General features: G+C 40.0%; 1 protein-coding gene across 1 annotated transcript in view; it reads left to right on the top strand.

Moving 5' to 3' along the window:
• Positions 1-13739, top strand: part of grin3a (glutamate receptor, ionotropic, N-methyl-D-aspartate 3A) — a 53878-nt gene that overhangs the window by 22983 nt on the left and 17156 nt on the right. The window contains exons 3-5 of the mRNA XM_044334667.1: positions 8554-9223; positions 10234-10617; positions 11373-11518. Coding sequence (XP_044190602.1) covers positions 8554-9223; positions 10234-10617; positions 11373-11518 — 1200 coding nt within the window. The remainder of the gene's footprint in view (positions 1-8553; positions 9224-10233; positions 10618-11372; positions 11519-13739) is intronic.

Here is a 13739-nt window from a genome sequence, read left to right as displayed (position 1 = left end):
GACAGTTGACTTCATGAACAAAAATAATACTTTTGATAATAAAAAGCGCAAACAGACCCATTAAATTTTGCAGCTGAGTGCAATTTGCCCTTGTTTTGCGTCTGATTGAGTGAGTGGAGCTGTTTCCGGTGTTTCAGGCTTTCAGGCACATTTCAGCACACACATTGGTCTATAATGAAAACTGCTGAGAGCTCAAAAGCCTCAAATTGCGCATCTTTAATTAGCGGTGATGCACACATACAGAGCTCTCCGCAACACAAACCAACGTGTTTTGCTTCTTTTACTCCTCTAGTATTTCGCATCTATAACATAATCTACTGAAATGTCAGCTATTAATGTGACACAGGCAAGTGTAAAACGTGTTAGATTAATATATGAATCTTACAATAATGTTGTTCAGATGTCACTGAATGTATCTGGGATTTCACAGAAACATCAGTACTGATGTTCTGTTTGTTGCCCACAGCTGGCTGTTTTTCACAGTTGGCTGCAGCATCACACAGCAGTTGAAACAATAAGTGCATCTCAAAACTGAGAAAGAGGCTGTGCGCATTTATGCGCGCAGCACAGCAGCAGAAACTTCATTAACACCGGATCAGTCAGGATCTGACAATAATTAATGTTCCATATTCTGCTACACATCTACGCAGGTCAGCTGTTACACACAGATTCCGGGTTTATACAGTGGAATCGTGTGTAATGGAGCAGCCCTTTACTGTATGGATGAATCCTGAGCTCCATCATCACTGTCAGAACATTTTTATTTTGAAGTAGCTGAAAGTCTGAGATAAGCCTAAAACCCCATACTAACTTGATCCCCCCCCCCCCCCCCCCCCCCCCCATGCCTGACTGAAGATTTCCCCCTTGATATCATTCAGTATCAATTCAATATCATTCAGTGCCACACAAGCCTGAAGATTTGAAGAGAGAGAGAGGATTGAGTGAGTGAGTGCGCTTCACTTACCATCAACTCTCTGAAGAAGCTAATCATTTCACTCTAACTGCGTGTGGCTATAGAACTGGTCTTTGCGAATTGGATTGTTTTTCAGTGAGGCTCATTTGCATAGGAAGGAGCTAATTTTGCACCAAACGTATGCATATTACCTCATTTATATACGTGCAAATAGCAAAAGGAGCACAAAGACACTATTTGCTTGGCAGCACAGTTCGGGATGCATTTCACTCTTTGCAGGTGCTTTGTGACTTACACGGTTTCTTTTTGTCTCATTTGCACAGGTTAAGCAGCCACAAAAGCCATGCAATCCTTTTATGAATTTCGCCCCTGAATGGAATCTACTGGAGACCACGGTCACTGTAGTCATGTGACCAAGCCCACCCCCACCTCCCCTATCCCGTATTTCACCCATTCTCATATGGTCACCCTACACATAGGTATTTTCTGATCTGACACCCCTATCAGCAGTTATCGGTAGGAGGATATAATTTGTCTGTGCCTTTTAAAACTGTTACAAATCACTATTGAAAAATAAATATGTTTTATGTTGTGACAACACACTTGTCAAGGTTGGTTAGGTTTCTGCACAAAAATGACTTGGTTAGGTTTAGGGAAAGATTGTGGTTTGGGTTAAATAAGAACATTGTTAAGTGCTAAAGTCTGATGCTTTGTTGACTTATCCAATCACCCTGTCCTCCTCCCTATACAGACATTGGGTACATTTTAAGTCTCTTAATTTATGTCTCCTCGCTCCTCGCCTGAACCGGAAGTTGTTCCTGATGTGCCATTTTGACAGGCGTCCCAAGTCTCTGCTGCTCCGAGGAGCAATCAGCAAGGAGCGAGGAAACACGAAAGCAGCCTTCACGGAAGTCACCCCCTTATTGGATATCAGTTATTGATTGGACGCTGCAGCTGATCAGACTGATCTGATACATCACTGCAGTTTCATACTGAAGTGGAGACAGATTACAGATTAAAATTAAGTGTATCATTCCCAAATTTTATGTTTTGTCTGTTTTCTGATTCATCATAGTTAAAAATCTGTTAATTGTCGGTCTGATCAACAAAAGAGCCATAAACAACTTTCTTCATTTATAAGAAAGATTTTTTTTCATGATGTTATTACCTCCATTAAACTGTTTCCTGCTGACAGACAGACTCTTCCTGACTTTAATGTTATCCATAATAACAGTTAAACACATCTATATTTTACATCATTTATCGTCATTTCCATTCAGTCACATGTGAGGCTGAAAATTCCTGAGCGTCGGGTTTGAGTTAAATCATTTCCATTTGCCCTGAAACATTTAGCCAAATACATATTTTCCAGTGTTCAGAAGACACTCTGATCATGTTCTGGGTTATTGAATGATGAATTCACTATCAGGGTTATCTAAAAAATACAGATGCAAAGAATCAATAAATAGTATAAACGCATTCTGCGAGTAGAAGTGGTTCCTGTGCCTCTGAGCAGGACACAGTATAAATGCAGAATGCAGGTTTTTATTTAGGTTTTTGTTAAACAGGTAACAGCCTGCAGAGAGGAAACAGCTCTAGCAGTGATAACTGTGAACCTTTATTAGTATTAGCACAGTGCACATGTGTGCAGACACAAACTCCATCAGAAGTTTCTACAGCTGTTACAGCCGACTGACAGCTGATCCAGCTGTGATCAGCTGTCGCCATCATTAGAAACGGACGTCGCTTCACGTGACGCTTCAGAGGAGAGGACGTCTCATGTCTCTTAAAACAAATTTCCTCGTCTCCTTTCTCCTCGCTTGTTTTCCTTGCATACTTGCTGAAATGACTGTCATTTTTCTTGGGGGACAGTTTCTGGTATATGTATGGGGGTGGTAACTGTTTTTTAAACATTTTGACCTGATGAAGGTCCAGCATGGATTGAAATATGTCCATTTCATTAAATTTGTGGTTCAGGGTCAGTGTTGCTTGTATTAAAGTGTAAAGAGTAACATGGTGTTCCAAATTACCTGTATTTATACAGTGTATAAACCAGTGAGAGGGATTGAGAAGGTTTGCCCACCAGTCTGAAAAGGTGATGGAGGAGAGCTACTAGGTAGGTGGCAAAAGATGTGATAACAAAACAGCGGAAGAGAAAGAAAGAAGAAAGACAGTGGTTCAGGAGAAAGAGATTTTCACATAAGTACTGAAATAAATGCTGTATATAACCCCTGAGGATGCAGATACAAAGATAAACTACAGGGGGCAAAAGTCCTGGATTAACAGATAAGATATAGCCAGGACAAATCTCAGCAGGTTATCTTTACTCATTTCATTTTTTCTCCCACCAGAGACAATCCTTTTTGAAAGATATTGTTTTAAAGTGATGCATGCCCACCAAAGCCAAGTATAGTATCCTTAACATGCCAGCCGGCTGTGCTATAAAGATAGAAAATACTACATAATAAATGCCCCCTCTGAGGGTTGTACTCCCTGAACCGATGTAAGTAACTTTCCTGTTTGCTGCAGGGAAGGATTGGTTTAACAGGGAGAAATGCTCTTGGCAGATGCTTTTATGCTGCTAAAAAGGCAGCTGAGTTTGCTTACTTCTGTATCTTTTGGTATTAAGAACAAGATGTTTTGATACCAACATTAAAACATCTTTAACACTGTTGATGAAATAATATGATAAGAAAATTTAAGTGCATTGCCATCCCTTTTCATTCAGATTGCCGTTTTACTCACTTCACTCTCTGGTATGGCCAGTGATGTGAACACAAACACGACTTTGTGATTATAGCCTACATTATGCTCAAAATCTTTTAGGGGATTCAGGAGGTGCGAACATGGGGCGGACATGACATTGAGTTAGTGTTGGTGTGTAATGGATGTGATTCATCCAGACGTCACTCTTCAGCTTGAAATACCATCAAGTCTCTTCTGCTTAGATGAATCATGTTGCACTGTATAAAAAGTGAAACCATGGTTTTTATGTAGAGCGTAGGAGGTGCTGTAGCAGATGAACAGGAAGCCAATGTCTTGCTTGTCAGTCAGCGACCCTGAAAAGACCTGATGTATCCAAAATGCACCTGTCTAGCCATCAGCTTCCAGGACAAAAGCTTTTTGTCGTTCGAGCTTGAAGCATTCTTTTAACCCTCAATCTACCAACATATTTAACATACAAGGACTACCGACAGGGGTCCTAAAGAATAGAATACTATAAGAAACAACCATCATAGCAAAATATTATCTTCTATGTTAACTTATTTCTTCTCAAAACATTATTAGTTACGTATTTAATTTCATCTGGAAAAAAAAGATTATTATTTTTACTATTTTAGGAAAGTTACAGTTAATTTACATTTTGTGTAAAACAAAAATATTTACTTTTGTCTAATACAAATTGCAGCTTTTATAAGCACAATCTTTCTACAAAGCCTTCAAAATGACTGACAGAGTGTCCCCACCCCCCTGATAGTGTGTGATACTATAAATTAGGATCCATGGCAAACATGAACTCAATAAATAGTTTCATCTATTAAAACTGCATAGGCAGAATTGGGTGCTTTTGACTGGGGACCCCCATTACCCCAATTCATTGGTATTTTTAAAAAGCACTAATTAAAACAGAAACAGAAAACAATGATATGAAATCAGTAGGAACAAATTAATTGACAAAGTCATGAAACACTGGAATGATAGAATAAAGCACCTGTGAGATATGACAAAAAGTGAACCTCTGGGGTCTGCCGGTACCCAACTTAGTAAGGTTAAGGGTAAATCTGAGCAAACCATTGTAAAAGTTACACTTTATTATATATATATATATATATATATGATAGTAAATTGAATATGTGCAGGTTTTGGACTGTTTACCAGACAAAACAAGACATTTAATGATACCACCTCATGCTCTAATCAAGAAAATAATTGACAGATTAATTGATAATGAAAATAATCATTAGTTGCAGCCCTGAATGTGCCTAGTTGAGTTTAAAGTTTATTTTAAACAGGAAGCATCTCTCAGTTTTGCACACTGGTAGTTGATTTTAAGCAATTAAACTGAATGACTTCAAGATTATAAGTGGTCTCAAACTATATGAGCTATGCTCCAAACCTGAAAAAAAAATCTGGTTGTTTCAGGCATTTTGCTTGCAATTTTATTTTTTCTAATTATGAAAATTTCTACCATGAATTTCAGCTGAACCAAATATTTTGATTTCATTATATGATATACTGCTGAGCTGCTGTAGTGTTAATAGTCAGGAAAAGCGGAATCGTTCAAAACTCAGTTTTATGTAACTCATTGTAAAATAATAATTCATACACAATAGGAAATGACATCCTCATGGCCACCACTGCTTCTTCCAGACTGTGAAGGTAAACATGCAAATCCGTGTCCTAGTTTTTAGACCACATCAGAATTCAAAAACATCCTGAGCCATCACAAGCAGAGTAGTCCGGTGGGTGTGTCACTTCAACTGCTGCAAAGTATGGTCTGATTAGAGGAATTCAGTCATCCGTTAATGAGGGGAGCCAATCAATATCAACCTCAGTTGTAATGAGCATCCTTGGACTTTAGATTTTGTGAGTGGAGCAGCAGCAGTCTCACTCCACTCTGTGTTTTCTGTTTACTGCTGCCTGAAAATCCACATGTACACTCATTGCACTTCTCTGCGCAACTTAGACATTTTGTACCCATGTCTGTCGTAGCATGTCATGTTTGTTATACTTGTGGGAGAGAGCAATATTGGAGCATCTTTTGAGTAAAAGAGACAACCAAGAGAGAGCATCTCCCTAAGAAGAGTGTTCCCGCTGCAGGCAAAATTGTGAAACTCAGCACCCCCTATACAGCTCTGCACATCTGACACTGCTTGTATCTTAAGATTTAAACAATGAAACACACTAAATGTTATTGATGTCTTAACTTAACATTAAGTACAAACCAGTACTATATAATATGTGACCTTTTACTAAAATGTGACATTTCACTTCCAACATGCAGCATCCTCTGCACTGTTAGGAATTTCCATGAACATGTCACTTCCACTGTGTGAGGAAAAAGACACAATCCCCAGGTAGCTTAACATCTACAAGCTACGGTGAAGACGCTGACCTTCAGACTGACTAGTTGAGCTGTCAGGTTGGTTTAACGCCTCTTAAAGATGTAGAAAAGTAGACAAGGTTGTGAAAAGGGAAAGTTTACAGCGAGCAAGGTGACATGGAAAAGATATTTCAGAAAAGGTCACATCATTTACTTCATTAACTCCTGAAGGCATATCGGAGAGGTGTGCATCTGCCTGCACAGAATAGATGCCTGCATTCTTTTTTACATCCATCCTTACAACATATCCAGTCCAATGGACATGTGTGTGTTTTTGTGTGTGTGTGTGTGGTTGTGAGTGTGTGCATCTGCTCTGGTATCTGACACTCTCAGACAGCCGGTAGCATGGCTCAGTGAGAGAGATGGCGTGATTACTGGACCATGGTCTGTCTTATGCTGTCACACACACACACACACACACACACACACACACACACACTCTAGACAGCCACTGAGGCCACCAAGATAATACACCTCTTCGGTGCTGGTGTTACACCATTAAATTGGGATTTTTGTATAAACTAACCAAGAGTAAAATATAATCGTACATTTAAGCTTTTAAATCCCAACTACAGAAATCCTAAAAGTGTCTGGAAAAGGTGATATTCTTAATGGCAAATGAACAAAAAAGCAAGCCAGCAGAAAATGTATTTCATAGCTGAGCATCTTGCAGTTACAGTGACTTGATTGTATGATTTGAATTGTGTTACATGCAGTCTCACTGTCTTTTTTAATAGACTGAGAGATAGAGGAAAAATAAAGAGTTTTTGCTTTCTGTATACTTGAACACATACGCTTAGGGGTACAAGACAAAAGATTAAGACTTCACTTAAAAAGGACTTTACTTTGAAGTAGGTACAGTAGGTGGCATTGATTGAATGCCGTTTAGCAGAGTTTGTCAACCGTTCCATTGGTGGATCAATGGGTCAACAAAATGTGATGCTTTGAGACTGTTTTTCATTTCCTGTATCCTACCAACAGCCAACTTTTCCTTTTTAAAATTCACGATCACAATATTTCAAGAACCCTAACCAAGTAATACTTCTTGTTTAAGACCACAGTTTTCCGTAACTCTAAACAAGTACATTTTTAAACCCAATTAAGCAAGGAATTTGTCTCAACTCAAGGTCCTTTTACTCACTTGTGACTATTTCACACCATCCTCATCAGCAGATTGAGTTTGCTCAATTGCCACAAACCTGCAGAACTGAGTTTCCAAGGTCAAATGTCAACTGTCAATCTCAACACAGATAAGATGTCCGAACAGACAGATAGAAACGTGGAAAGTTCGAACATCAGATGCTAAAGCAAGACATCTGCTGTTGCTTCTGTTTGATGGTATCAACAGTCCTCTCTGTCTCTGTTGGTCACGGAGGTATTATGCAGCTATTATAGCATATACCCTTTTAGCCAACTAAACCTGTGTAGTAGTGTTTTCCGTGAGCTTGCTGTGACTAATCACAACTACACCATTACTATCTTACATACTAATCATCTACAACTTCTGGACATTTTTGTCCTGCTAGTTTTTTAACAAACAAGAGCGAAGATATCAACATAAACTTTCCTCAAAACTCATCCTGTGGAGTCTTTGACCATTAGTAGCGCAATGAAGCAGTTTTTTATGAGTAAGCCCCGATCTCTTATCTCATGCATACTTACATGAATGCGCTCTCTCATGCATGTGGGTGAGACAATAAAACTTCCTGCTAATGGTTTTACACTATTCCACTGATCTACACATGGTGGTAACATGCAAAGAAATGCAGCTATAACCACCAATAACAGGGAAGAAAAGGATTTTTTGCAAATAAACATGGATGTTAACACTGCAGGTTTGAAAATGTTCAAGAGGTCAGCTTTGGAAATGTTTTATGAGGAAGGAAATGCATTGATGATATACAATGTGTTTTGGTGAGTAAGACTGCAAGAAAACTCCAGATGACACCTTTACTTTGCTTATGTACATGACACTAATAATAATCATTATCCATATGCATTACATATGGATAATGAGACAGACTTCACTGTGCGCTGTCCATGGTACTGAAACATTCCAACCCAGTCTGGCTGAATCCAAATGTTCACCATCCAGTCTACCAGACTGGGCCCTCGCAGACTTTGGTGATGCGACATGTCTGACCAATGCTGATATCTTGACCCTGTAGTGTTTTGGCAGTATACAAGATGTCATGTACCTTACTATATTAACTAACAACAGATGTCAGCATCCATCAACTTTGGAAATATAAATCGAATGGTTTATTTTTGTTTTGTTGTTTAGTGGAGCTGTCAAACTAGTGTCCACAGTTTTCACAAGTTATTTCCAGGTACACACTTGCACAGAAGAAAACACCTAAGATGTACTGTGTGTTCTAACTTAAATTACAGAAAGACTATGTGTAAACAGTCTTTTCCAACTGTTCTGCTGTCTTCATTCCTTCCTATCCTTCTTCCACCCCCCTCCTCCCCTGCCTTCCTCCTTCTCCCGCCTTCTGTCATTTCTTTTTCTCCTCTTTCCCTTCATTCCCCTCAGATTTCTATCCAACACAACCTTTGAGGGCCAGAGCGGTTACATATCCAGAGACACTCACAGCCAGAATGTCATCTCAGAAGCCCATCACTACATCTGGTCCCTCCAGCTGGACCCCCTAGGCCAGCCAACCTGGACCCGCCTGGGACGCTGGCGCAGAGGGAAAGTTCTGATGGACCAGAGGGCCTGGCCAAGCCATCAGGGTTCTGGAGCGGGAGGTGACTGGCGCAGATCCGCACGGCTGCACGTGCGGGTGGTGACACTGGTGGAGCACCCATTTGTATTTACCCGTGAGGTGGATGGGGATGGGTTGTGTCCCGCAGGTCAGTTGTGCCTCGACCCGCTCACCAATGAATCATCGGTTTTGCAGGGACTTTTCCAGAACCTTGCAGGACCCAATGGATCTGTTCCCACAGACCTGAAGAAATGTTGTTATGGTTACTGCATTGACCTGCTGGAGAAGCTGGCAGAGGACATGGGATTCACTTTTGACTTGTATATTGTTGGCGACGGAAAGTATGGGGGGTTCAAGAATGGTCGCTGGACGGGATTGGTGGGCGATCTGCTCAGTGGCGCAGCCCATCTGGCAGTAACATCTTTTAGCATTAATTCAGCAAGAAGCCAAGTCATTGACTTCACCTCGCCCTTCTTCTCCACCAGCCTGGGAATTCTGGTCAGTACAGCTCTTTTGCTTGCACTTCTTTTTTTTCTTTCCACTTCTTATATTTCTCACTGCTGTTACTCTTTGTTCCATCCTTCTCCACTCTCTGTCATTGACCTCACCTCAGCTCTCTCCGCTTGGTATGCTGGTGGTCAGTATCAATATGGCAGAGTTTTATTACTGCAAGCCCTACGTTATTGGATTCTAATGCAATTCCCCATATGGGGTTAGACTGATGACTGTACAGCTTTGTGAGGTGACCCTATTACTGCAATTACAATACCTGGTCTCACCAGCGGACAGGCATAGCGGTCGTGGTAATCACTCTGTCCTGTCTTCCTGTTAACATGCCCCTACAGAAAGAGATGTTCTGCTTTATTTACAGTGGCTGTCTCTTCCATTATCTATGAGTTTTCTTTTTCCTGGACTGAACAACAGTGTCACAAACAACACCTTTACCAGTAGATTTGCCATGATAACAGTACATTGTTGGGTTACGAAACAATTTTTTGTCCAAATAGGGTAAACATAGTGAATTTGCAGCTTCCCTTTGTGAACTGGTGTAATTAAATATAGTATTTATTTGTAGTACAGGATGATGGAGAAATTATAACTTCTTCCCATCTTGCATGGTTCCAATTTATTTCTTTGCATCCCTTCTTGCTTCCATAACTTTTTGTGAGACTCCTGACCCTGTTTGAGTTTCCTCTAGTTCAACTTGGTGAAACAGGCCTACATGTAATTTTCATTATTTTCTGAATTTACAGTATGTTGAGAAAATAACCAAACACCTTGACCCAATGCTGAAACAGCTGTGGTATTATAGTGGTATACATAACAGATATATGATATTTTTTTTCCACTGTTAGTGCTTGATTTTCCCAGCCACGTTGGGATAAGACAGTGCAGGTTAACTGTCAGCACCCTATTTTTAAGGCTTTATCTAAATGAGAACAACTTGTAAGACAACTTGAATCTGACAACAACACCACATGTTTTCCAATCCTGTGCCCTCTGCCCAGGTTCGTACTCGCGACACAGCTGCACCCATCGGGGCCTTCATGTGGCCTCTCCACTGGTCCATGTGGCTTGGCATCTTCGTTTCCCTCCATGTCACCGCCATCTTCCTCACCCTTTATGAGTGGCACAGCCCGTTTGGCATGACACCACGTGGACGCAACCGCGACCGAGTGTTCTCCTTCTCCTCAGCGCTCAACGTTTGCTACGCTATTCTCTTTGGGAGAACAGTGGCCATCAAGCCCCCAAAGTGCTGGACAGGTCGCCTGCTGATGAATCTCTGGGCCATCTTCTGTCTGTTCTGTCTGTCCACCTACACTGCTAATCTGGCTGCTGTTATGGTCGGGGAGAAGACCTATGAACAACTGTCAGGGATACATGACCCAAAGGTATAAACGTTAGAGAAGTGAGACACTGCGAATAAATGCAGTTTCTGAGAGCTGAAAAGTAGTTTTAATTTAATTTCATCAAAAGACAACATGCACTTTCCATTTTTCTCTCTATTTTTCAATATTTTATCAGTTCAGAATAAAATAAACACATTTTGATTCTCAGGCACCAAAACTCTTTCATTTAAAAACATGGTTTTGATGTTTGCCAAATTTAAAGTTGATATTGACATGGTTTAATTTGTGTGTTTGTTTAATGCATTTCTGGCACACCACTGTTTAATTTCTGTCTGCCTTTGTGAACATGTTTGTTTAGTCTCTCTTGAGATTATGATATTTAATTTGCTTTTATGTAATTTCTGAAAATGTCTTTGATGTTCGCTTGATAAAACTGAAGACCAGAAGGTCAAGTATTTATTCCCAATTTTAGAAGAGCCCCTCTTGTGAAGAGTGCAGTCTTTTAAACTTTAAGTCGGCAGATATACAGTAGTCTTTAATTAAACCACCTATTGTCAGGGCAAATGGGTTAAGGTAATTATATTTTTCGTCAACTCACCAGCTCTCTGAATCACAAGAGTGCAGGAATATTGAGTGTCAGTATGTTCCTGAAAAGAAAGAAAAGAAAAACTTACAATAATGTCCACTGAAGAAAATGAAAAATGGACTGAAATGTAATATAACCAATCTTAATTAATATTAATGCTTTTTGAAGGCCCTCTGAAGGTAACATCTCTGTTTTTTCTTCTTTCCTGCAGTTGCACCATCCCTCTCAGGGATTTCGATTTGCCACAGTAAGAGAAAGTAGTGCAGAGGACTATGTCAAGAAGAGTTTCCCAGAGATGCACGAGTACATGAGAAGATACAATGTTCCGGCAACACCAGATGGCATACATCATCTCAAGTAATTCAATGTTATATATATAGTCCACACATAGCATGCAGACACACACATAAACATTCAGGTACATGCTCATGCAAACACATATGCTAGTCTTCACTGAACTATGTCCCACTGTCATCTGTCTAATATTCAGTCACCATCAAAGTAGTATCTCTTGCAGCCATCATTGCTTGAAAATCAACTTTTCTCTGGTTACACAAAAAAATAAGGAATGTTAGTTTTGTGTCCAAGGAAAGAAAAAATTTGGGGGGAAAAAGGAGAAAAAAATCACATCCCTGCTGCTGTCATTCCCCACTGCAAGCCCGCCTGTTCGCATACAGATCTCACCCTCCTCTTTACCCCGCCATTGCTGTCATCCTAAGCTGCTTCGACATTCCACTGGCATCCCTGTGGAGCATAGCAGAATAAAGTGAGAAAAGGCAGCTGGAATGCAGGCTGTGACTGGGTAGGACACAATTTGAATGGATGAAGCAAGATTTCTTTCCTTTTTTTTTACTGAGCTTGTAAAATGAGCTGGTAAAATGCTGATTAGAGGGTCCAAGGAAAAATGTCATCTTTAGAAAATTACAACTCAGGAACAAGACAGCGCACAAGTGTGCCGCAATCCAACTTTAAACACTAAGTGCTCAGGATTTACTCCCCAGGGGACTACGCATTATTATCAGTTACATATTTCATGCCACGTGTGTGTTATCTGAATATAATATTATGCATCTATATTGCACTAACAAGAGCAGCCAAATCATCAAAACTGTTTTTTACCAGAGTGTTTTATCTTAATGAACATGTTTCACCACAGCAAATTGAAACCAGCTACAACTACCAAGTGCAGCTTGCCTGCTATATAATTTCAGCATTGTGAGAGAGTTCACTGCCTAGAGAATTATCAGCCATCAAACTACTGTCTCGCACTGTTTTGGGTTGCTTATTAAAGTGGCAGAAATATTGGAAATGCTGCTCTAATGTTACTTAGTACAATTGTGATGAGTTTCACGTCGCCTGTGCTGTTCAGACCTGCTGAATATAAAACAAAATAATTTATCAAAAAGGATTTTTAACTTGGGTGCTTACAGGTCATATTTCATGATGTGAAGACCTTTCTCTAATCAACCTCTGAGATTCAGCTTTAATGGAACTACTCCATCTCACATCACACTGTGTTAAAGTCCAACAGAAATTAAATTGTCAACAGATTTTTTTGTCATTTACAGCATACATATCTGCTCTGTAAGTCACTTCAGAAACAAAAGGGAGAAATTCATATTTTAAATTCTTGGATTTCATGATTATGCCCCCTAGTTTTAAATAATTTTTGTTTAAATACTGTTGCATCATCTGCTTACGTAGCTGGAGTCTTTATTGCCATGCAGAAAATCAAATCTTGAATAAAGCAATAAGGTCTTGTTCAATCATAGGCAGAGCAGACAGTCACACTGAGCCTGATGGCATCTTGCTACATAACATAAGAGCCACAGACTCTGAACAACAACCCACATTAGCTTTCCTACCAAAGTCTCCTTATCTAACTTACAAACATAAGCACAGCTTGTTGAACGAGCCACCAAACATTCACAGGGGGACGTGCCCCGCTAACATCAGTTAGCAGCTAGATGGCGCTAAACAGCATTTTAACATAAATGTCACTTCAGTCCAGATAGATGCTGGTTTGACCAAAATCTCTGTTAGTGGTAAAATGTCTGTCCAAGACTTGTAGCTACTACTGTAGTTTGTTTACTTTGTCTCTGTTCTGGATGGTTTAACACCAGCAGCCTGCCACCTAATGTCAATCAAAGCAGCCTCTGACATGTCCCCCCAGCTGGTAACAACAACAATACATTTACTTTAAATAAAGCCACACCACAAAAATGTGCCCTGTCACCAGTGGTGTTTTCCATGTATGTCTTTGAGATGGATGCAGAAAATGAAGCATTGTGTTTTAAATATGTTGGTTAGTTGATTGGTTGGTGTTAAGGTAGAGTTTTGGTCATAAAATCCATAAAATCAATATCATGGTGGAGAGACCGAGGACATAACTGCAACCTAATTCAACCTGTAATAATGAACAGCCAGCTTGTGGGTAGGAGATAGTGGGGGATTTTAAACACTGTCCTTGATAACAAGCAAAAAATGTATTGTGTATCTTGAAAATGCCTTTGTTGCATTTGTATCCCAGAAGGCTTAAGCTGTCAGTGAAAACATTTTAGAGTTGGTATGTATAAGC

The sequence above is a fragment of the Thunnus albacares genome, chromosome 18 (assembly GCF_914725855.1).
Source record: "Thunnus albacares chromosome 18, fThuAlb1.1, whole genome shotgun sequence".
Taxonomy (NCBI): Eukaryota; Metazoa; Chordata; class Actinopteri; order Scombriformes; family Scombridae; genus Thunnus; species Thunnus albacares.
This window is presented reverse-complemented; position numbering and strand designations above follow the sequence as displayed.